The sequence below is a fragment of the Misgurnus anguillicaudatus genome, chromosome 19, assembly GCF_027580225.2.
Source record: "Misgurnus anguillicaudatus chromosome 19, ASM2758022v2, whole genome shotgun sequence".
NCBI lineage: Eukaryota > Metazoa > Chordata > Actinopteri > Cypriniformes > Cobitidae > Misgurnus > Misgurnus anguillicaudatus.
Genome location: NC_073355.2, coordinates 17,351,377 through 17,377,521, shown reverse-complemented (window position 1 = coordinate 17,377,521; position 26,145 = coordinate 17,351,377). Strand labels below are relative to the sequence as shown.

General features: G+C 37.6%; 1 protein-coding gene across 1 annotated transcript; it reads left to right on the top strand.

Moving 5' to 3' along the window:
* Nucleotides 1–427: 427 nt before the first annotated feature.
* tmem184a (transmembrane protein 184a) lies at nucleotides 428–24,958 on the top strand. Its single transcript, XM_055190495.2, has 9 exons — nucleotides 428–1,006; nucleotides 2,415–2,663; nucleotides 7,858–8,023; nucleotides 11,438–11,528; nucleotides 13,294–13,369; nucleotides 15,970–16,061; nucleotides 16,170–16,339; nucleotides 16,571–16,768; nucleotides 22,864–24,958. Exons 2-9 carry the CDS (start codon nucleotides 2,415–2,417, stop codon nucleotides 23,097–23,099), a joined length of 1,278 nt encoding a protein of 425 aa, XP_055046470.2. The 5' UTR covers nucleotides 428–1,006; the 3' UTR covers nucleotides 23,100–24,958.
* Nucleotides 24,959–26,145: the final 1,187 nt, after the last annotated feature.

Below are 26,145 nucleotides of genomic sequence, written 5' to 3'. Positions count from 1 at the left end.
CACCGGCCTCACAACGCTTATCTTTTCTGACGTCACGTGTGCTTTTTCCTGTACACATGCGTGACCCTGCCTGTGAAAAACAAAAGTAAAAAAAGGTGGAAACACAGATAAAGTTTTTTTTATTTTCTATTTTCTACATAAAATCATCCTATGTTAAACACAGAACATTTTGTGAAAATATAACCTTGATATAAAGCCATGTCACAGATTAAAATCATAATGACATTAACTAGGTGAAATCAAACTTAGGTGCTTGTTATCTAAGAATTCGATTTTGGACTTTAGACTGGTTTTTACAGACAGGGTCGCAATCTGTTGTGTTCCTGGAAGGCATGTTGTAAACCATTTTCAATTTTGACGGTGATTAAAAAGTATTTTTTTTTTTTACATAAACCAACATAATGGTTCCATCTGTCATTTCATGGTTTTAAAGATATTTCTTTTATTGTAAAATGTGGGGAAATATTATATGAAGTAAGTGACCCTATAACAGCCAACCAAAGTGTACTGCATGCAGTACCTTTCCTCGACAGGTGCTTTTTTATTCTTTTCGCGTCACGTGACAAAAACCGTCTAAAGGTCACATGACCTGGGTGTGCTATTGTGAGACGTACGTACACCTGTTTATTTTGAAACGGAAAAACGAATTTGTTGTTAGGTAAAGTTATTGTTTTTTTTTTAATAACAGTGGATTTAAATTTCTCTTGGGATTTATTGGTTAGTTTTCAGGCGGTTTACAGTGGATTAACCTGACCAGACGTTGATCAGACCTGTCGATCAAAACTAGGAAGTGAGAGAGACTCATCGGTGTAGTCGCGCGGCCGTCTCTACCAATGGCTACATGACTTTTATTGATCTTTCTTTACGAGTAATATTTGCTGTGTATTTATATATTATGTATTAGAGCGGTGTTAAGAATTAACTGCTATTTTTGATCAAGTCATTTGAGTTGTACTGTATTTGACCGCCGGAGGACCTAACTCACAGGTGTTGACACAGTATCAGGGTAAGTCAAGTCTTATCAATGTATCTCGCTTTCTGTTAAAGCAGTATAGACTTTAATCCCTTCAAACGATGAGCAGTTTATCTAATATCAACTACGTTATCAAATAAAGCGGTTTTAAAAGTTTAAAGAAAATGTTATTTATTAAAAAATATGGTAGTGTCCGTCTCACAGGTTTATTTACCCTTACAAAACATTTACCATGTTTTTTACTGTGTATGAACAGACAATTACAATAAGGCAAAAACATAATTTAAAGTAAAGTAACAATCTAAACGAACAAAGCACAGCTTTAAGAAAATAGTAAATAAAAAATTAAATACATAAAATAAACGAAGTTAAAATAAAACGGGTAAAATAACCTTATTCCACTTGCAATTTTACTCTACTTAAAAAAATACAGGAAAACCAATATTCTTTTTGAAAAACAGAAAACATTGGTTTTATTTTCCCCATTATAAACAAATTATTCAATAGATATTAAATTTGTTTTTCAGATAACTGACATATCAAAACAATTGTAACTTTAAGACACTAATGCTATAATATACATATCATATAGCATTACTATATGAACGGTCAAAAACAAATGTACTGTTGTTTTAATCCTTAGCTTGGAAAACATTTGAAATAACATTATTTTGATTTATTTTAATTGAAAATTTCTCTTCAGTTAACAAAGTACCTATTAATTTATTTAATGAACTACTTCTAATAAAATCCTGCTGATTTATTTTTAAGGAGGGTAGATGAGGAACCACATTTAAATCAGACAATGAATTTCTGACTAACATAACAAATGCCTGGGAATACTGTTAAATACTATATCATACTTCTTGCGCTCACATTTAAATGTATAGTTTTCACAAAAACACCTGTGATTCATAAACTGGCCTTATTTATTTAGCTTGTAAACAACAGACCATATAGCCCTTTCCCACCATTCAAAAATAAAGAGGGAATTATTTCTAAATAAAATATACATATTGTTCCAAATTGGTAAAAAATTGAAACATTTACCATGGTATCAAAAACTCATACATAATATATACATTACTACATTATGAGATTTAGGTATATATTTTGTTCGATTTGTGTTTATTTATTTAGTTTGGCAGTGATGACCATACCAAGTTATAGATTTATTTAGGTAGCAATTCTGAAGTAACTGCAACTTTAGTTTGTTGTTAGCTTACCATGGTAATTTGTTGTGGGTACGAGATATTGGTTTTCTGGTTGATCTTCTTAATTACATACAGATACATAGCCTAAAGGTTTCCCTCTTGTCCTCTGATATATTAACCTTATAATACGGTATAATAATAAACGACACAATAACTTACTCTTAAAATGTTTTTTTTATTTCTCTAAATTCAATAATAAAATATTTTATTTTGTTTATCCTCCACAGATGAATGATTCAAGGGAGGCCATCGGCTCTCTTCCTGTGGATTTTAATAAAAACTTGAACGATTCAGTCTCTCGGTTGTCATACTCAATGCTGGCGACTAACTTAACCGACATGTCTAACCTGACGGTCATCAGAACAGGTAACCGGACTGAAGTCGTGGGGGATGACCAGATGTTCCTCAACACCCCCACTGCTCAAGCTTTATCGGGAATCTTCGTATGGTCGGCACTCATCATCACCTGTCATCAGGTAGGATAATTTAGCAGTTATTGTCACTAACATATTTGTCTTACAAATGGCCACACAGCTACAGTAGCAAAGTACAGTAAATCTGTGCACTGCTGCTTTTCAACCAGTGCAAGCAGAAACGTGTGCAAGCCTGTGTAGGCTAAAAAAAACCCAAATCTCAGCATTAAACAGAGTTGCATTGTAACATAGGAAAAGCTTGAGGCACTAATAGCTTTGGTTTATTCAGTACACGCAAAGAAAAGCAAATCAGGCAGGCGGGGGAAATACAAGCTGTCTCCACCCTCATACCTGTCCATGGGTTTATTATTAAATGCAGATCAAGATAATGCCATGTTATTTTATTAAATATCAATGCCATAAAGTCATAAAAAGCCAGCAGAAGCACTGTATCTAACACTCCACTCCCTGACTTGTTATCATTGATCAGAGATCAATAAATACCTGCCTGTTTGCATTAAGCAGCCATGCTTGTTTTCCGTGGCTCTAAATGTTCAATTATCCTTTCATAGAGCTGTTAGTTGTCCTTGACTAACCTAAAGTAACCACAGTACCGACTGGTGCTGATAAGAGCACAGTGTACACACAGGATATGGATTTGGTGGTCGCCGGAGACACGCAACTGTTCTGTCATGTGCCCTTTAGCTTTTGCTCTATCAACCGAAAGTTCTTTCCAAGTGGCAGTAATGTGTACGTAAAGTCAATGTGTATACTTATTAAACAGGTCTAGTTAAAATAACCCCAAATTTGGCTTTGGTGCAATCCTTGGTTGTGCTTTAAAAATGATAGGCGCAAAGAAGTCGTATGTGTTCACACGTTTGAAGTGTGAAGAACAGCTTTAGCTACAGCCAACATTTGTACGCCCAACCCTTGTTTATACAGGAAGTTATTTGGTGGCTGATGAAAGAGCATCGTTCACTAACCTTTACACCAGCTGGGCCTGTAAAAGAGATATGGGCAGCGTTTTAAGGTGCCTGACTATTTAGTATACAGTTGAGGTGCTGAGGTTAGATCATAAACGTGCTGATGGATTATGAAGTGCTTAAATTTGCCCAGGGAATTTATTTCATTTATTATACCCGAATATCCATTTCTGTTAACAAGCTGTGTTGCCTACGGCACTAGGCATTGCTTTTTACTTCTTATTATAAGGTGAAAATGAAATCAGTTTGTGGTGGTGTTGGAGAGTTTTGTTGTGTAAAAAGTAATTGTCAGGTAAAGTGCCGGCGCACGGGCGCAGTATGAATATACTCATCTTGTGTATCGAATTACCAATTATATTGGCCAGCATTGTTCAGTTTCAGGCAAGGCTGAAATCTAATTTCCGCACCCTCGCTGCTACGTTTTGAATCATTTTCATCGCAGCCTATATGACCCATGAAGAAATTTTAATATAGGGATGTGTTTCTCACGCATTTGTTATGTAATTGAACTACTGGGATTTTAGTGATAGGGAGCAGGGGTCAGAAGCGATATTTCTTTCGGCTCTGAGAGGTGTGCTAAGATGACTTTGATTCGATTGCGCCTCAAAGCGGTTTGCGTGGCGTACCAAAGCCAGTACAATCTGATGCTTTTTAAGCAGCCAAAGAATGCTGGAATTGTGTACGCCGACTGAAAAAGAGTCCCTGTGTAGTGGTTTTCCTCTTTGAGCCATAATCAAATCAAAACTGTGCTTTGTGTCCCTTAGCATTACAGCAATACGACTCATCCACCGCCACCTCCTCTGTGGTTTTGCAAAATGCAGCCTGCAGAGGATTGGTGAAGGGTTGCGTGGAGCAACATATGTAAATCCTGAAGAGATTAAAGAAGCCCTCAGGATTGTTTTAGTATTTCAGTGCTTTTCTCAGATATGCTACAGAAGATTCTCCCGGTGGAGTTTTTCATTCGTTTTGAATACTAAATGCAGAAATTGAGATTGGGTTTCTTAAACGCGCTGTTTTGAAGTTACTGATTTGCCTGGAAAACTGTCCCATCAGTGTCAGGGACTATCAAAGGAGTCTTTGAAGACCAGCTATTAGTACATAACTACCTCCTGGGCCTGCCCTTTCTTAAATTGAAGCGAATTGTTATACATTGCATTGACAAGGTGCCAGTGGCTTTTCTCAACGCTGGTTTTTACGAGCGTTCACTTTGGAGCTACACCTTTTGATTCACTAGCACTTCGTTTTGGGACCCTCAAAGCACCAACAGTTCCTCTCTGTAATGAGCTTTGACTGGGTCTCTTCGAGAGCCAGCGGACAGTCGATGGCAAAGCCATTACTCGCAAGTGCTGATCCATCTCACATTATAGAGTCTGGGACACCATGAACTTATTTCCCCTGCAGGCTGGGTGAAATAGAGGACATCAGTTCAGAGACCAACTCCCTTTGTTTTTTTAAGGGCCCACAAATATATCACGCTTCCACCTGTGAACGGAAATAATCTGATTTTAAATGACCGATTGTCGAAAAGTCACAGACTATTGAGCCTCACTCACTGTTAATGGACAGTTTGAAGAGACTGAGGTTACGAGGGGGCACCCCATAGTGAATTCAAAAGTGAATTGAAAAATGGTTAGTTCTGACTATGAAATCTGATTGGATTAGCTGTTTTTAAAGCTGTTGTAAATAAGATGTATTGTACACGGTTGGTTGAATGAATTAATGTGCTTGGCAAAAAACAGCATACGGTTCTTAAAGGGACAACATGCCCATTTCCAGCTACCCTAGTGTGAAACATTTGATTTTTACCGTTTTTGGAATCCATTCAGCCAATCTTCGGGTCTGGCGGTACCACTTTTAGCATAGCTTACCATAATCCATTAAATCTGATTAGACCATTAGCATTGCACTCAAAAGTGACCAAAGAGTTTCAATATTTTTTCTATTTAAAACTTGACTCTTCTGTAGTTACATCATGTACTAAGACCGACAGAAAAATAAAAGTTGCGATTTTCTAGGCCGAAATGGTTAAGAACTATACTCTCATTCCGGCAGGTGCAATGATATTACGCAGCACCCGAAAATAGTCCCCTTGGTTACTTTCAATAGCAGGGGACTATTTTTGGGCACTGCATAATATCATTGCGCCTGCTGCAGCCATGGTACGGCAGTAAAGTCCTTGATGTTTTAAATAGAAAAAATATTGAATATCTTTGGTTATTTTTGAGCACGATGCTAATGGTCTAATCGGATTCAATGGATTATGCTAAGCTATGCTAAAAGTGGTACTGCCAGACCCGGAGATCGGCTGAATGGATTCCAAAATGGTAAAAATCAAATGTTTAAATGTTTTAGGGGAGCTGTAAAATGAGCCTATATTTTTTTTAAAAGTGGAGTGTCCCTTTAAGGGTGCAATGTGTACATTTTAGGAGGATCTATTGACAGAAATGCAATATAATATACTTAACTTGTTTTCAGTGGTGTAGACCTTATGTAATGAACCAGTATGTTTTTATTACCATAGAATGAACCATTTTTATCTACATACACCACCCCTTGTATAAAACACTGTGCAGCATGTTTACTTACTACACAAGCAGCGGACTCCGACATAATATTAGTTCAGGTCCATATAAACTCGTCATTACTCCTGCTCGCGTTTAAATGACAGCAGAGAGACTCGCCCACAGTCTCGACAGACCACCCCCTCAAAGTATTCAGGACAGAAGCGGTCAAAAGTGGACAAAAGAGGCGGATTTAAATACCAGGTGTAAACGTGATGTGTCTCTCTCAGCCACTTATGATCCGATCGACGAAAACATCTTAATACCAAGTGTAAACTGCCCCTGTGTTGTCTCAGACGATGACATGTGGCGGTTACCATGGCTTCTCTATTGGCGCTTTTCCGTTGCATAGTACCCCACGGTTTAGTTTAGTTTGGGTCGGGTCAGCTCACCTCACTTTGTTAGCTTTTTCATCGAGTTTAGTATCACCTTGCAGTGGGAGGGATTATAGGCGTGTCGTTATATTTGCGCTGCCTACTGCTGTGACATCATACAAGTGAGAGTGTTGTTGTACATTCCCATACATTATTTATTTCTCATTCCGCCACAAAATTAAAATTGGCTAACACAGCACATCGCGTTTATCACTACATCTGTCTCACATGACAGTTTCTGTTCGCACACCGTGGCATCAGTCGACGGCGCTCCGCTGAGCCTCATTGAAGTTATATTTAAGCATATATAATGCTGACGTGCTCATCGCGAATGTTCCGCCACAAACTGCAAGTCTGGAAAAAACTGTTATGGTGTCCCTGATTCTCAAGCTGTGGATGTTTTTCATCGCTAAAAGGGAGTTTGGGAACTTTTAGCAGAGCACAGATGACAACATGTTTGCTTGCGACAGCACAAGCTAGCACTTAAGGTAAAGCTAATCTTTTACATTATAGCGATTACGCTGGTAGTGACGATTCTCTCAGACCAATCAGTGATCTACAGTGTTTTCGCGTCACGTTTGGTATCAGCTCAGGTCACTTGGAACCCCAACCGAGGTGGTACGAAAAAAGTATCGGGTACTACGTACTGCACCCAATGGAAAGGCTCCCAAAAGTAAGCTGACCCGACCCAAACTAAACCAAACCGTGGGGTACAATGCAATGGAAAAGTGCCATATGTGTCTCGAAAGGAAGGTGAGTGGTGTAATTCGCAACCTCACTGCTAGATGCCGCTAAAACAGTGCACCTTTAAAGTATGTTGCTTGCTGGAAAAATGTTAAAATCGGTTTCTGTTTTAATTATAAATACTTGTTTATAAATGCTTTTTCAATGATCAGAAATGCCAACATGATAATTTGTATTATTACCTCTGGCGTTTTTTTTCCTGGTCTTTATTGCCTCTGTTATTAGATAAGGTAAAAACAAATGAAGTGTGACATTAAAGTTAATTGTAGTATGTGTAATAGTTAATATCCGGTCATATTAGTGTACTTAACTTGCTTTGTAATAATGTACATCCATAAATTATCATCCAACTTTATTGGACTGCAACCTACCGGTTCCTCTCATCAAACTCATTTCGTGTGTAAACACTTGCTATCATACCTAATTATATACAATGTACACAAATACCCAATGATATGAAAGTTTTTTTTTGGCACCTTTTGACTTCCTGTGCAGCTTTTTGCCCCAGTTGAATAAGCAAAAAGACTTGTCAATTTATTTATGAAATGCCAAAAAGGCCTTTTTCGTCTGTTTTAACCAAATCTTTCTCTTTCAGATCTACTCACACTTAAGGTCTTACACGGTACCCAACGAGCAGCGCTACATCATCCGCATACTCTTCATCGTCCCCATCTACGCCTTTGACTCCTGGCTCAGTCTCCTGTTCATCAGTAATGACCAGTATTACGTCTACTTCGACTCTGTTCGGGACTGCTATGAAGGTAGGGTGAATTGTTGCCGCCCTGCTATACACATTACACCGAATGCTTCCCCAATGGCTGTAATATTACTCAGCCCCAATATCATGCTGTTGGGATGACGTGAGCTTTTGTTTGGAAGTCTGGCCTGCAGTGAGGGAGGAGAGACCTGCTTTATAGATGTTGGGTGGCAGGTTTCAAAAAAGGAAACAGATACAGGGTCATTGTAACCTAACAAACCTGTTGTTGCAGTTAACTATTTTGATGAAAGAAGGCGGGGGAAATGTCTCTGTTATTATTTTTACTGTAATGCCTATCCCATTATTCTTAAGATGTTTTACTTTTGTTATTTATGCTACATACAGTGTATGGGCATATCATTGTGTCACCTAAAATGTCTTTGATCTTGCCAGTTTAATCAAATTAATATGTAAATTATACTTTATACATCTTCATCATCACCAGAGTTTAAGAAATATAACTGAGTGTGGTGGTAAATTGTAGTTACTTTTAATAAATGAGTTGAGAGAGAGCAGAGGAACTATATTTATATTGTAATTTCTTATTCCACAAGCTGGTCTTCTGTTGTAAACACTCGAAGACCGTGAGATCTAACCTTCATTAAGATGTCTTTAAATAGCAGCATAAGATTAGGATGGATTTGCTGAATGGAAAGGCTGCATTTACAACGTCAACACATTTTATTCACAATATCTGTGAATAATTTATTGAACGCAATTAAGATTTTTAAAGAAATATTCCTTTATATGTGTGCATGTACAAACAAACTAAATCTGGAATTACAGGATGCTCATTTCATTATGACTTCATTGCTTGTTTGTCTTCAACTTTAGCAGCAATGTTCGTAAATAAATATAAAAGCAGGTTTTGCAAAAAATCTTAAGGGGACATTTCACAAGACTTAAAGATGTCAAATAAATCTTTGGTATCCCCAAAGTAAATATGTGAAGTTATCGCTCAAAATATCCTATAGATAATTTATTATAGCATGTTAAAATTGTCACTTTGTAGGTGTGTGCAAAAATTAGTCATTTTGGGGGTGTCTTTTAACATGCAAATGAGCTGATCTTTGCACTAAATGGCAGTGCTGTGGTTGGATAGGGCATATTAAGTGGCGGTATTATCCCCTTCTGACATCACCAGGGGAGCCAAATTTCAATTACCTATTTTTTCACATGCTTGTAGAGAGTGTTTTACCAAAACTAAGTTACTGGGTTGAACTTATTTACATTTTCTAGGTTGATATAAGCACTGGGACCCCAATTATAGCACATAAACATAGAAAAAGACAAATTTTCATGGTATGTCCCCTATAAATTTTGTAATTAGAGTAAAATAAATAAATAAAATATATTAATAGCTGTGAATAGCCAGAAAATAACAATCATGCTAGATTTATTAGTAATAACCAGAGGGACCAAGTCATTGTTTTGCAAGTCACAAGTAAGTCTCGAGTCTTTGCATTCAAGTCTCGACAAGTCCCGAGTCAAGACAGGCAAGTCCAAGTCGAGTTGCAAGTCATCAACTTTAAGCTTCAAGTCTTAAACAAGTCATTAGTGCTTTTTTGCCCAAATTAGTGTATCAGTATTAATAATCATAATTAATAAATATAATATGTATTAATATGTCAACATCCTTGGTAAAAACTATATTGTAATAAGCAATAAAACTTTGTTTTGGTATTAAGAATAAAACATATAAGATAATATGCCCTTTCAAGGAATAGTAAATTTTCTTAAAAGAAAAATCCAGATAATTTACTCACCACCATGTCATCCAAAATGTTGATGTCTTTGTTCAGTCGAGAAGAATTATGTTTTTTGAGGAAAACATTCCAGGATTTTTCTCATTTTAATGGGCTTTAATGGACACCAACACTTAACACTTAACTCAACATGTAACAGTTTTTTTCAACGGAGTTTCAAAGGTCTATAAACAATCCCAAACGAGGCATAAGGGTCTTATCTAGCGAAACGATTGTCATTTTTGACAAGAAAAAAAAATGCACTTTTAAACCACAACATTTCGTCTAGGTCCAGACCGGTCCAGCGCGACCTAACATAAATGCGTAGTGACGTAGGGAGGTCACGTGTTACATATATAAAACGCACATTTGCAGACCATTTTAAACAATAAACTGCCACAAAGACATTAATTAGTATCATTCGACATACAACAACGTCAGAACGGTCCTCTTTCAACACACTTGTAAACACTGGGGCGGAGTTTCGCGTTCGTCCTCTGTGACCTCTTGACATCATAACGTATTGCGTGAGGTCACGCTGACGCTTTCACCTAGACGAGAAATTGTGGTTTAAAAGTGTACATTTGTTATTTTATTGTCAAAAATGACAATCGTTTCACTAGATAAGACCCTTATGACTCGTTTGGGATCGTTTATAGTCCTTTGAAACTCTGTTGAAAAAAACTGTTACGTATTGAGTGTTAAGTGTTGGTGTCCATTAAAGTCCATTAAAATGAGAAAAATTCTGCAATGTTTTCCTCAAAAAAAACATAATTTCTTCTGGACTGAACAAAGAAAGACATCAACACTTTGGATGACATGGTGGTGAGTAAATTATCTGGATTTTTCTTTTAAGAAAATGGAATATTCCTTTAACCCTTTAAGGGTGTTTTCACACCTGGTTCGTTTAAGCCCTCCAAACGCTCTCAGAGCAGTTCAGGGTATATATGTGAAAAAAATAAGTGATCTCAGACCCCCCTAAAAGGAACCAAAAGTGAGGTGGTCTGAGTATGGTTCGCTTTTGGGTTCTTTTGTGGTTCAATTTCTTTTTGACATGTGAAATCAATAAGGTCTCGGTCTATTTCGCGTCTCGTTTTGACATTGTGTCAAAATCAACTGCTGCACAGAAAGCTGGGGTCTGAGATCACTTCAGTTCTGAAGAGGACCAAAAAAGAACTGGGTCCTTTTTTGAGTCCAATATATTGTGAACACCAAAAGGACTGAGGTCACATTCGGCTAGTTCCTTTTCTGGTTCACTTTAAGTGAACTGGGATTGGTTCTTTTAAAATGAACTATATGTGAAAACACCCTAAATGGTGATGTATGTGTAGTCAGTGTTGGCACCCATTGCTCACAATGTAGTTTATGTTTACATTTTTTAAGACTATTCATTACGGAAAAATTGGCATTAACTGCAAGGTGTTTTTGTGAATCATTCATGTAAACACTGTAGGTTTGTGGTTTACAGTAAATGTAAACAGACAGAAGCTATACATCAAAATGTCAGTTCTGTGCATTAGGCCTTACGGTGTAAATGTAGCCAAAAATAGATCCTGTCAGTCTTGGCCCATTGTCCCAAAAAGGCTTTGTTTGAACCTGTAACTGTAAATGCAACAGTAAGTTCAGCTGTCGTACATGATTGACTCATGTTGACTTTTCTTTTGTGTTAATAGCATTTGTGATCTACAACTTCCTCAGTCTGTCCTTTGAGTACCTCGGAGGAGAGAGCGCCATTATGACGGAAATAAGAGGGAAGCCCATTCAGTGAGTGTCTTTGCATCTATTTTTAAGACAACAAAATCAGGTCACACTTCTGTAAGTGTATGAGGACTACCATCTTTCTTTGTTCTCTTCATTGTGTAATTGTTATGACAACATTAAAGTGCCCATAAATGTACATTGGACATACATATTTCAGATGTCTCCATGGTGTCAAAACATTGACAAAATGAGCCTAATTTTGACACCCCTAGCATATTTTCAGCATTTACTTCTAGTTAAAGAAGAGAATACAGGAAATAGAGGGGTGAATTGGGAACTGTTACAAGCCAAATTTAAAATTGTGTCAACCACATAAACATCATAGCTTAGTTAGATCATAAGTGCCACAGGTAATTGTCTATTATTTCAGTATTTGCACAAAGTGTATGTTAAGACAGTGGGGTTTTCACAGTGGCCTATCAGTGGTTCTATGGGTCCCCAGAAAATTTCAGATAAAAAGGGGGAAAATTGGTATTTATCTCTTATTTCTTGCTACATACCTACCGTATTTGCTTGGTATCTTTCTAGTATGTTTTCCTTATTAGAGTGCCTCTTATCATGTTTCAAAAACATCTTCAGGTTTATACATCCAGCTTTGTGCTATGTGTAGCCAACTGTATATTCGTTATCCATAAAAATATGTAAATTGCTATGTGTGCATATAAATACATGAATAAAAAATGGGTTCATCATATTTGGGTGTCCTTGGCAAGTTCGAAAACATCACCAACAAGTTTAAAGGAAATCACCACCGTTTTTCAATATTTTATTATGTTCTTACCTCAACTTAGACGGATTAATACATGCCAATCTTTTTTCAATGTGTGCACTTAATCTTTGTACGGCGAGTCGTGAATGTGTTAGCATTTAGCCTAGCCCCATTCATTCCTTAGGATCCAAACAGGGATGAATTTAGAAGCCACCAAACACTTCCATGTTTTCCCTATTTAAAGACTGTTACATGAGGAGTTACACTAGTAAGTATGGTGGCACAAAATAAAATGTGGTAAAAATGAGAACTATATTGTATGGCGGAAGAGCACCTAGTTTGCAGCACTTTGACCTTGGGCACAGTAATCATCACTCTTGATTACTCCCCTTTTGCTCAAACTTTTGTCAATATTACTGCACCCGAGGTCGCTTAAAAAATTACCACGTTTGGTTTTGTGCCCCCATACTTACTCTTAGTTTTTAAATGGAGAAAACATGGAAGTGTTTGGTGGCTTCTGGGTTCGTCCCGTTTGGATCCTGGGGAATGAGTGGGGCTAGGCTAAATGCTAACACAGTCATGACGCACTGTACAAAGACTAAGTGCACGCATTGAAAATAGATAGGTATGTATTCATTTGTCTAAGTTGAGGTGGGAACATAGTAGAGTATTGAAAAGGGTGGTGTTTTCCTTTAAAGAAGCATTTCACCAGTAGAAACATTAATCTTTATTGAAAGTGTGTCATATTTGTACTGGAAATGTAACATACATTTCGAATTTGGTGCCTATTTGACAAAGAAAAGGGGTGTTTGTAGTCTCACCCCCTCAACAAAGATATTGGACTTCCTGCTTTCAATGATGCAAAATTATGATTTTTACATCATTAAAAGAAGGAAGTGCAACACTGAAATCTGTATTTCTCCTGTCTCAGTGGCAACTGAGAAAATGATGCACGACCATTCAAAAACATGACTGGGGTTCTAACTATACAAAGCTTAATGCAAATGAGTGAAGTGTCCCTTTAAGATCAGCCTTTGAAGTCCTCCTTTTCCTTTCCAGGTCCAGTTGTCTATATGGCACGTGCTGCCTGGGAGGAATGAGTTACTCTATTGGGTTCCTAAGGTTTTGCAAGCAGGTTTGTTCCTTTTATTTGTCTTTAAAATCCATCTGCTAAAGTGGTATTAGGACAAGCAGTTTAATGAAAATAGCACGTACAGTATACATGGCAATAGGAGAGGGTATAAATTTACCTGACTCCTTTTTCCTGGACTTTGACCTACCTTTTCTACCTGAACTGTTGCGAAGTGTTATCATTGTAACTTGTGCTTTCCTGAGAAGCTTCAGCGGGTAAAGCAGGATTAAAAACAGTTGGAAGCAGGTGCAATTGGTTCGATAATAAACGTAAAAATAGCTGTTGCCGCCAGCCCTACGCTGTCTGCACGGCAGCTGAGAAACCCATTCGCACTTTGAGAATAATACTGATGGAAATTGGATTTGAGAGCCCAATCCTATAAAGCCTGAAAAGAATGTGAACCTTTTTTTAATATAGAAAGTTGAATTTCAGAACTCACGATTCTGTCCGATCGGATGCCTGTGTGTGGGATTTTCAAAGCGTCATCTTGCAATATTTTAGACTGTAGCGAGACAAAAGTTACTTTGATTATTTTGAGATGAGTTTTCAGACAAACGCCTTTGATTTTGAAACTTGAATTCCACATTGATGGTTTAAGCAGCTGATTCTTGCATTGAATGAAGTTGGGAGAAGTCTCTTCTGCGCTATCCTCAATGAGTGGATTTGTCAGTCATTTCAAAAATGGTGTTGATTATATAAGAAATAAGAACTTCCTGTCACAAATAAGTGTGCTGCATTACCATTTTAATAAAAATGAGGACAAGACCTCTTTCACACAAACAATAGAGGCCTTATGTTAAAGGTGCAATGTGTAAATATGAGGAGGATCTCAAGACAGAAATCCAATATAATATACATAACTGGGTGATTCTCACGAAAACTTGGTTTTAAACATGTTAAGCATGAAAATGTAAAAATTGCTTGAATTTACTTTTTTTCCCACCAGACATTGAAAAACAAAGTCTGGAGTAAATGGGAACATTAATTTAAAAACTTTTACTTATCATTTAACACTTTTTGTAACATAATTTAAAAAATTAGTCCTAAAAAATCTCATTACCGCAACAGTCAGAAAACATCAACCCTGACATATTTTCAAAATGACATGACAAACCTGAAAGAACATAATTTGGAGATTCTGCACATGCATTTTAAATCAAAGTATTATGCTTCTATTAATTAAATTAACATTTAATAAGCATCTGTTGCGGTAATGATCATCAAAATGTCGTGTAAGCATTCTGAAAAGACAATATTTCAAATTAACTGTAAAAAAATGATCTTACCTGGTAGCCATCTTGAAGTAACTGGTCCATGTGCTTGGTCACTCAAAATCAAACTTTATTAAAATTCTGTATGTGTGCTTAAACTGTTCTCAAAAAGTGTTGCGGAGGATGAGAACATCAGGCATGGACACATCATTTTCCTAATTTTTCTTCATTATTATTATACATGAATATTCAGTAAATATTTTTTCTGTCATCTAAAGTAGTCTAGCAAAACATCCATTTATTTTTTTTCTTGATATTTTTGTGTTAATTTGATTAAATTACAACATAACGCATGTTCAAACACAGCCGGACACATTGCGGTAATGAGAATTTCAGCAGAAAATGAGATAAAATTTCCAATTATAAATTCTTATGTTGAAATCACACATTGTGCAAGGTAGAACACAGTATTGTGTTAATTCTGATGCTTTTTAATGTTACTATATTACACATTTTAAAGCTAAAATCATTAGTGCCGTGGTGTTTCAATGGTTTCGTGAGAATCACCCAACTATATTATCAGTGGTGTATAAAGACCTTACATAATAAAAAGTATTGTTTTTATTACCTAAGAATGAGCCCTTTTTATCTACGTACACTGCGGGTCCCCTTACATAAAAGTCGCCATCATGTTTTTACAGTAACCCTAAATGGACAAATTGCTATACAGAGCGAGTTTTGTCACTACATTGTCTTAGATATATATATTTGCAGTGGGAGAAACAAATCACTTGAGCGCCATTTTGTCCTGTGTTGTCTGAGGTGGGACATTAAAGGAAGTCACACACCAGACGAGAAGCGTTGGGTTGTGCCATGTAGGGCTGTCACGGTTATGAAATTTGGCTGACGGTTAATTGTCTAATAAATTGTGACGATTAATTGACATACATTTTTTTTTTTTGTTTATGAAATAATTTTTACACATTTAAATTAAATATTTTGCAAGGTTTACCTGACAGTGAATATTAATATACATAACACATAATTAAAAGTAATCTGATACGGTCTCGTTTCTACAGGCACTGCAGCTCCCCCTTGTGTTTTGTAGAGAGATGTGCAATCATTGCGGTGATCTGAAATCATTGCGATGAGGTCAAACAATCGTGCTAAGACGATTTTTTCACATTTTTTTTTAATTCTACTTTTTTTTAATATGCTATTGGCTTAAGGTGATTGTGATTTTGGTTTTATTAAAGGGAGGGACATTCTCATTGAAATGATGATTTGGTTATTCTTTTAGTGCAACATGAGACAATATAGTCACACATTCTTATTTTGATTGCCTGAGGTTTTTAAGACACATTTGCTTCAATTACTAATGTCATCATATAGGCCACCCTTCAGTTTTGTGTGGTGAAACCCATGATGGCCGTCATCACCATCCTCCTCCAGGCCTTCGGCAAATATCACGATGGAGATTTTAAGTGAGCGTCCCTTTCATTCATTTCATCCCATATCAACCTCACAAAGTAGCATTCCTTTAAGCTTTACTTATGAATGAGTATTGACTTGCGATGTTTGTCTTTGTATAGTGTAAACGGAGGTTACCTCTACATCACCATCATCTACAACTTCTCTGTCAGTTTGGCTCTTTACGCCCTTTTCCTCTTCTACTTTGCCACGAGTGACCTCTTGAGACCTTATGAACCCGTGCTTAAGTTCCTCACCATCAAATCCGTCATCTTCCTCTCATTCTGGCAAGGTAAGTCACGCAGCAGACCAAAATATACGTATCAGTGTGATCTTGCACATCTTACACCTGTAAGACATTTGTAGGTTAATTGTCCTAGAGCAGTCAAACTGGTTTTACTACATAACTACATTGACAAATCTGGGGCGGAGCTCTCTGTTACCAATGGGAGATGGGGAAGTGTTAATGAAACCTTTTTAAAAATACTCGAATGCAAATATTTTTTGCATTTATGTTTTTTAGGTATGGTACTGGCTATTCTCGAGCGATGTGGAGTGATCCCAGAAGCTCTGGTCATAGATGGACACGAGGTGGCTGCTGGCACCGTGGCGGCCGGCTGGCAGAACTTCATCATCTGCATTGAAATGTTCTTTGGCGCCATCGCCCTCCGCTACGCTTTTACCTCCAGCGTGTACCAAGAGAAGAAGAGTCAAGCACCAGGTTAGGATGCTTAAAAACTTTTTCACTTGTTTTTCAGAGGAAAGCACATCTCAGTGGGCCTTTATGAGGCAACTGAAAGTTGTCTTTCTCCAGAGAGTTATGACTCAAAGCTCTGCTGGAAAGCTTAACATGTACAAAACATCAGAAGTCCTGAGAAACTCAGACCGGTGGCAGGTCAAATGATGCAATTTCATTTGAAAAACAAACAAACTGGTATTTCTCTTACAGTTAAACTTTCTGTGTGCTGAATTGAGTCCATCACAAAGTTATCATCTGGCTTTAGAAGTTTTAAAATGTCACCTAGGTTACTTTCATTGTCCCATAGCCCGTGGCTACTGATGTTTCCATTACATAGAAAAGAACTATGTAAACATTTGGCTTTTTGTCCTTGTAGCTCACAATATGAAACAACACACAAAATAGTAGGCGGTTTACTGTGCGTACTGTCCAGTAAACTTTATTTTGAACATAGCCTGCGGACTACGAACACACCTCCACATCTATTATTCATATCACACTGTTGTCTCTGTGTTTAAGGTGGTGAAGATCAGTTCTATTTCCATTATCACCAATTGATGTCACTGTAAGGGTAGGGACACCAAACCGATTCCAACATAATGCAGACCGTGAGGTCAACTCACATTTCCCCCATGCTGACTGCGACTGGGTCTAAAGTTGCCCTGATGCAACAAACAGTTTGCACCAAAGAAGCACATCCATTTTGTGCCTGCGTGACTTTCCGTACCTGCAGGTGGCAGTAGTCTGTATTAATGTATTAAAGGTGCAGTGTGGGACTTTTAGAAAGGATCCCTTGACAGAACTATATTATCAGAGGTGTATAAAGGCCTTACATAATGAACTGTATTGTTTTTATTACCTTTGAATGAGCCGTTTTTATCTATATACACCGCGGGTGCCCTTACATGGAAGTCGCCACCACGTTTCTGTAGTAAGTAGCCCTAAATGGACAAATTGCTCTACAGAGTGCGTTTCTTCCCTACGTTGTCTCAAGTGACGACATGTTTGTCCTATGGTAGCTACGAGTGATGCGCGGGTCAGCGTTTTTTCCAACCCGCGGGTCCCGCTTTTATGAAATATTTGGCCCGCCCCGCACCACTGTATCTATTTTTACAACCCGCACCGCCCGGAGTCCGCGACCATTAAAATAGACATAATAGGCATTTGTACTGTAAATAAAAGGGGCTTTATTTCAGTCTAAATGTGCTCGGAAACAGCCATTAGATTACATCGCCCTGTAAACTGGCAACAACATACACGAATAAACCATAGAAACCAGCATGGTCATATTAATATAGAGATAGGATAATGATAAACATTTTCAATATTTACAAAGCAGCATTGTAATATCTGTTCACAAATCGTCTTTCATCTTTTAATTCTCTGTTTGTTTTGTTGTTGTGGCTGGCAGCGGGAGCAACTTCGCGCTTTGGTGAAGTGACGCCAAAGGTTTGGGGATATCAAGTTACGTTGCGAAAGTTACGTTGCCACGTAGGCCTACATAATTTAACCTTATCAAAGAACCTAATAATATATGAAAATATAATATTTAATATATGCTACAAGATGCAACATACACATGTGTTTATATTTTGTTTTTAATGACCCGCCCCACAATAAAGTTACAATTTCTTTACCCGCCCCAACCTGACCCGCGTGGCCTGCAGGTTACGAGATGACCCGCGCATCACTAGTAGCTACCGTAGCTTCTCATTGCGTTTCAAAATTGAGGTTGGTTGCAATTTGCAATCTCACCACTAAATGCTGCTAAAAACACATTACACTTTGAATATCTCGTAAATGCAGTGTTACAAAACAAAAACAAAGCAGCAATTGCTCACCAATTTCATACAAATCTCGTTCACAACAGACTGATTCGGAATATGTCGAACAGCCAATCAGAATGATTCAACTCTCCATGCCACTACCTTAAAATTAAATAAATTGAGTAAATTGAATGAATATTTTTTTTCAGTGTAAGTGGTTGCAATTAATTTATTTAAGCTACATTTTAACAAAAAAAAGAAAAAAAAATACTTTTGTTTAAATGTAGCTTAATTAAATTGATTGCAACCACTTACCTTAAAAAATTTGTAAATTGAATGAATAATTTTTTCAGTCTGTGATGCTCAAAACCTGCATGAGGGTGGACTGTTGGCATGATGTGTATTTGGCTTTACACTGTAGGGATTAACATATTGAATTGTTTATCTTCTTTCTCAGTCTGAGGTCTTTTTACAGTTTGTAATATAGATGCATACTACTTGACATTTACAGGTGAATGTGTGAGCGAATCATAATTGGCCTTCAAAAAACCTTCTGTGCCCACCTGCTGGCATACGATGGCATGGCGATCTTTTGTTTTAAAGCTTTGCTCAAAACGGTGAAGCCACTGCTGGCTTTATAACCTTTCATTGTTGATAAAAGGTCAGGAGTGTGTGGTCAGCTGAAGCATGTTTGACAGAGCACTCCTCTGGGACAGCCTCGACTGGGGTACACAGCGTCCCCGAAACCTCTGCAGTCGCAGCATTATGGGCCAGTTACAATATAATTCAATCTAAAAGTAGATTTATTTGTGGGCTGCTTGGAATCCCGATTTGCCAAAAATTTGCCGTGATTTGCCCGAAACAACACTGTAGTCTCCATTAGCTAATGCTATTTTATCCCTAATACAAATAATTGTGTATGATATAAGAAGTTATGGGTACAGCTTCATCTTACGAATATTCAAAGCTTCGGAGGGAGGGGGCTGAAGTTATTCTTCTCTCTAATAAAGGCAGGGATCTCTGTCTGTCTGTCTGTTTGCATTTTTAATGTTAAGAACCATTCATCCTATCAGCTTCACCTGTAGTGGGTGTGTTGCTGCGGAGCCAAGGGAGTGCAGTGTCACATTTCGGTTCAATATGGACATGCAGCACGTTCAGAATTAATAAACTTCAATAAACTATAGAACCACACAAACAGAAGGAAGGAAGGAAGTGGTGCACCTCACGCGGGCAAGGCGTTATGTGCTCCGAGAACTGCACTGGTGATACAAAACACAAAGGTCTGTACTTTACAGAGCAATACTTAGCCTAACGTTAGCCTAACACTTTTTCTAACAAACAAATCACTCGCAAATTAGAAATAAGCAACATGTTGATTACTTACACTGGTAGGCTATTTAAATAAAAGACGAACAAAAAATAAATGAAGTTCACGAACTGTAATAAATATAGACATGGTAGCATACTATCAATACAAAGTTTATTTACTGACCATCAGGCCATCTGATATGTTGGTTACACTTTCTCTTCAGTAGAACATTGAAGAAAATAATTAGCAGAAATCCCAATGCTCTGTCATTTAATGCAAGTCAACAGATCCACACCTCAAAAGCAGATATATCCAATACAAAAGTAATCCCCATAACTCCTGGTGACAAATTGATGTCTTGTGAAGCAAATCGATCTGTTTTTTGCAAGAAATGTAACGTTATTGACAACATTATTACCATTAATGCAGAACCTCTGCCAAGTCTCTCTAGCCAAACATAAGCGTCATCTTCTTGTGGTGTTCGGTGGCTGTTGCAAACCCGTCTCTCGGCGCCATGCCACCATCTATAGAACAGTCCACCACCTCTGCATTAATGCCAATAATGTTGAAAAAAAGAATAGTTGAATCTCTAAATTGAAAATCGAATGCCAACCCACCGAACGAATAATCAAATATTCTGATCCAGCCCTATTGTTCACATGGGGACCCTTAAGATTACAGGTTTGCCACTTTTCTGCCTCCTGTATAGTATTCAAACCAGCTTCAAAGACAACATCAGGGACAATATGCTGATTCAAAATGTTTACCCTTCACCTTGCATGTAGGGCTGTCATGATTATGAAATTTGTCTGACAGTTAATTATCTAATAATTTGTCTAAATAATTTCCTGTTTTAGGGCTTTGGCAATTATGACGATTAATTGTCTGTTTTATTGCTTTCTCATACATTGTTTTTTTTTTTTGTTTGTTCATGAAATAATTTACACACATTGTTGTGACTATTTAAATGAAATCTTTTGCAAAGTTTACCTGGCAGTAAATATTAATACACATTAAACGTATTAAAAAGTAATTATTTAATGAATATATCTTTCAAAAACATTTATATATAAATACAATTAAGTGTCTGAAAAATAAATGAAAATAAAAATGCAATCAAAATAAATTGACTATACCAAAACAAGTCATATTAATACTTGACCACATGTCTGTAATGGCTGCAAAAAAATGTATTCCTTACAGATCCATAGCATCCTTCACTTCCCTAAATTTGGAATTGCTGTTTTGAAAATATATGTTTTACCGCCTAGTTCATACTGCATTATCGAAGTTTTGCGGCATTTCTTTAAATGCTGTTTTTTGCACTGTATTGAATGGCTTTGCAATGTATCGCGTTACACTGTCGGTGAAGGAGCGCAATCTGATACTGTCTCATTTATACAGGCACTGCAGCTCCCCCTTGTGTTTTTAGAAGGATGTGCAATCATTGCGGTGATCTGAGATCGCGACAGGCGGTTATTTAATCAATGTGACAGGCTTAAAGGGATAGTTCACCAAAAAACTACAATTCTGTCATCATTTACTCGCCCTCAAGTTGTTACAAACCTGTATTAATTTCTTTGTGTTGCTGAACACAAATTATAATATTCAAAAATTAATAACCAAACAGATCTGGGGCACCATTCACTTACACAGTATTTTTTTACTATGGGCGTTAATTTGCATGTGATTGTCATTGTGCATCTCGTCAGTGAAGCCGGTTCCATGATTAGAAGTAAATCGCCATCAGCTGCTTTCAGATGGAGCGGCATTCACTACAAAAAGCTGTAGTTCACTGACAAGCTGGGCCATATCGCATAGGCGATACGTCCGCGATAAATAATGCGAAATTGCCACGATTGTCAGTGACTTCTAATCAAGGAACCGGATTTACTGACGAGTACTGATGTTTAAAGTGTATTAATATATTGCAAGAAAATTATCTCCCATCACTACTGTGGAAGTCAATGGTGCCCCAGATCTGCTTGGTTACAAACCTTCTTCAAAATATCTTGGTATTCAGCAGAACAAAGAAATTGATACCAGTTTGGAACAACTTAAGCGTAAGTAAATGGTTTTTCAGTGATCTATCCCTTTAACAGAGCAATCCCACAGTTCTCAGGCCAGGCGAATCCCTACAAGCACGGTTCAGCTTCTTAAGCAGGAGGTTGGAAACTCTGGTGCCTCTTGTGGCAGCCTGCCATCACCTCTGCCCCAGTTCTCATCCATCAACCACAGGATATATGCAGTTTGCTGGAACTCATATTGCAGTGTATCAGTCTATACTCTGTAACCTCATTTAATACATCCACAGCTAAGAAAAACCTGGGAGCTCATGGGAACATGAATTTTTTCTTGCGCGCTGGCCAAAATCCTTGTTAAGATAAATGAATCCGCTTTTTGGTGACAGTGGGGCAGAAGCGGATTGCTAGTACTATTGTCATTCCTGTTTCTATCTGCAAATGGTGACATGCTTACAAATATAGGCATAATACATTAATTGACCTTCATATTGACTCTTCCTTCTGTGAAACACACAAGAAGATATTTTATATCTCTGTGGTTTTGTGTTTATACAATCAGGGTCAATGTTGTTTGGTTACCAACATTCTTCAAAATATCTTCTTTTGTGTTCTGCAGAAGAAAAGTCATACAGGTTTGAAGATGAGCAAATGATATGATATGGCTTGTGTTGCTTATTGTTTATTAAGGCAAATGTTCCCATGAAGTCAGGTAACGTGCATCATCTTTCTGTTGAATTGGTCTTTCTGTTCATTGATGGATAGGTGACCTCATTCTATACTAATGTTGTGGGTTTATAAGTGAGACTGTGTGAAACGATGTTGTTTCCTTTGTGAAGTGTTTAAGTTACATCTCCTAAAACCGATTTCCTCTTAAGTTTCACATTCCTTTGGTATCTATTCGCATTTATACATTCAGAGTGTTAGATATTATTGAAGGTATGCTAACCTGAAGCTTCATCTATTGTTTTGTGTTTGCAGAAAATGTAGCACCCATGCACAGCATCTCCAGTGGCCTGAAGGAAACCATGAACCCTGGAGACATGGTTCAAGATGCAATCCACAACTTCTCACCGGCCTACCAACAGTACACCCAGCAGTCCACACAGGAGGTAGTGCAGCCAAACACAAATGGCAAGGCGGCAGTCGGCACCACCAAAACCTCAAAAAAGAAATCCGACAAAGTCATGCTTATCGACACAGATGATGAGTTCTAGTTCTCTGTATTTAATCCAAACCACTGATTGTAACTTTAACAAAGACACTAATAATGTTTATCTTATGATTTTTATAAAAAACCTCAAACGCTTTCCTGACGGGTTAATGTTTTTTTACTCTCGGCTCATCGTCTGTATGATCCGGGCCTGTAATATAGCTTCCCCTCTCGTTCCAAAGCAATCTTTTGATGCACGTCTGATAAGCACAAAGCATCAGGAGTCGTTCAGACGGCATAACGATTTTGAAAGCTGCTCTTGCGTCTGTCCGTTTGAAGTATTTGCTCAGCAGCCCTTTGCTGGGTCTCACACCGAATCGAACTGACTTTCACTGGTTTTGGAACTTACACTTCAAACTGTTGTCGGGAGCTCTTTGAATCCTTTGTAGAAGTCGTGCCACAAAGTGGAGACCTGACCGACTTCGAACTGATTGATTTGGAGATTCGTTAATTTTCACACCAGGCCTTTAAAGTGTGTTGGATCTGATATAACCAATGCGAGACTCGCATGTATTTAAATTGCAAATCATTTGTATTGAGCCATTGTTCAGCTGGTTAAAGCTTTAACTTATAGGTTTATAATTGTACAGGTTTACCGGGGAATATTTAAATTTTGGGAATTTACAGATTATCACATCACATTACGTGAAAAGCTAACTTGCAATATGTTTATGGTACAATGGGCTTTTCACCACATTTAAAGGTGCAATGTGGGCTTTCTAGTGGTGAGATTGCGAATTGCAACCAACCTCAATTTCAAAACGCGTAGAGAAGCTACAGTAGCTGCCACAGGACAAACATGTCGTCTTCTGAGACAAACAGGGCCGAAATTCACTCTGTAGAACAGTTTGTCCATTTAGGGCTACTGTAGAAACATGACAGCAACTTTCATATAAGGAGATAGGCGGTGTATGTAGATAAATACGGCTCATTCGAAGTTAAAGGTGCAGTGTGTAAATTTTCTTCTAGTGGTGAGGTTGCGAATTGCAACCAACGGCTTAGTCCACTGCTCACCCCTCGATTTTGAAAACATAGAAAAGCTACAATAGCCGCAACCAGACAAACATGTCATCATCGGAGACAACTTAGTAAAAAATTTGTCCGTTAAGGGCTTCTGTAGAAAAATGGCGGCACAAAATGGTGACTTCCACGTAAGGGGACCCTTGGTGTATGTAGATAAAAAGGTCTCGTTCTAAGGTAATAAACACATAACGGTTCATTATGAAAGGTATATGTAATATAGTTTTGTATATTATTTTGCATTTCTGTCAAGAGATCCTTCTAAAAATTACACACTGCACCTTTAATAAAGAAAAATACTGTTCATTATGTAAGGTCTTTACACACCACTAAAAATATAGTTATGTATATGATATTGCATGTCTGGTAAGAGATCTTCTAAAAGTCCCACATTGCACCTTTAATGGTTGTCAAAATGATGTATTTAGTCAAGTATCATACAGAGTTATTGAAATGGTTATGTATTTACTACTTTTTACAAAGCGTACGTACTGTTCAGTGCTTTCAAATAATGTCTTTGAAACCTTCTGAAATTTTAAAATAAGCCGACCTCTGGATTATGGGTTTGTATGGATACAGAATTGTTTATATTCTTTCGATGTCTGTAAAGATTCGGACTTACAGTATGTAATGCGGCAACCCACCCTATTAGACTTATGAAGGAGCCATGTATATCCTCTTCTTTGTTAAGGGGTGACATTATGTGACTGCTCAGGCTAACAAGTATGAGTTGTGCCAATGACTGCTGCCTTACAAGTGTGGAAGAAGGATTGTAATAAAGTCTAGTACTGTATGTATGATGTCTTCAACTGTCACCTGTCAAACATGACCCTGTCTGTGAAATCCAGGCTAAATTCTTATCATCTAATTGTGGGATTTGGAGCATTAATGTTTAAGTCATTTATTTCTATCTTTGACATGGTCTTACTCTGTGTAAATTATAGAGATATTAAAGGGATAGTTCACCCAAAAATGAAAATAATGTCACACTGTAAAAAATGTCTGTAGAAATTACAGTATTAATAGGTATTACTGGCAACTGGCTGCCAGTAACTTACTGTAGATTTTACATTTATGTTATTTACTGGCAACAGTTTGTTCAAAGTTAAATGAACATGAAACATTTTTTGACTTTATCTTCTACGGTAGGTTACTGGCAACCAGCTGCAAAATTACAGCAAATTTTTTAGAGTGCATACTCGCCCGCATGTTGTTCCGAGCTCGTGGGACCTCCGTTCGTCTTTTGGACACGGTTTGGGATGTTTTGTATTTGGTCTGGGGGCTTGTTGACTCTTCATTGAAAATCTATGTACGGTACACTGTCCATGTTCAGAAAGGTAATAAAAACATCATCAAAGTAGTCCATGCGACATCAGTGGGTCAAAGTTGGAATGTGTTGAAGCATTGAAAATACACTTTGGTCCAAAAATAACAAAAATTAAGACTTTATTCAGCATTGTCTTCTCTTCTGTGTCTGTTGTGAAGCGCATGTGCGAGACTAAAGTCATGTGACTGCAGTGACACGGCTGACGTGTTATCAGGTGCGCCCCAGCTGTTTTTTTTTTGTGGGCCTGGGCTTCGCTTTCAGTCTGAGGGAGACGCATGCTGTAAGTTTGAAAAAAAAACTTCTCAAACATGTTGCCCCAGTGTATTTTTGATGCTTCAACACATTCTAACTGAGCCACTGATGTCACATGGACTACTTTGATGATGTTTTTGTTGCCTTTTTTGGACATGGACCGTGTATCGTGCGTGGATTTTCGATGGGGGGTCAACAGGCTCTCAGACTAAATGTAAAATATCTTAAACTGTGTTTCCAAAGATGATTTAATAATCTTCAGAATTTAGGTAAAGAGCACCTATTTCATTGCTAAAAAACAATGTTATTTTGTGTATTTGGTATAATACAATGTGTTTGCGTGGTTTATGTTTAAAAAAAATGAAACGTGCGGATTTGAAAAGCTCTGAGTCCCTGATTGGCCAGCCAATATGTACATTGTGATTGCCCTGACGTCAGCTGGGAATTTGAC

Excerpts from the sequence above, each read along its gene's own strand:
- tmem184a (XM_055190495.2), top strand. The coding sequence starts at position 2,415 with ATGAATGATTCAAGGGAGGCCATCGGCTCTCTTCCTGTGGATTTTAAT. Across the intron at positions 16,062-16,169 it reads TATCACGATGGAGATTTTAA|TGTAAACGGAGGTTACCTCT; the intron begins GTGAGCGTCCCT and ends GTCTTTGTATAG. Across the intron at positions 16,769-22,863 it reads GAAGAAGAGTCAAGCACCAG|AAAATGTAGCACCCATGCAC; the intron begins GTTAGGATGCTT and ends TTGTGTTTGCAG.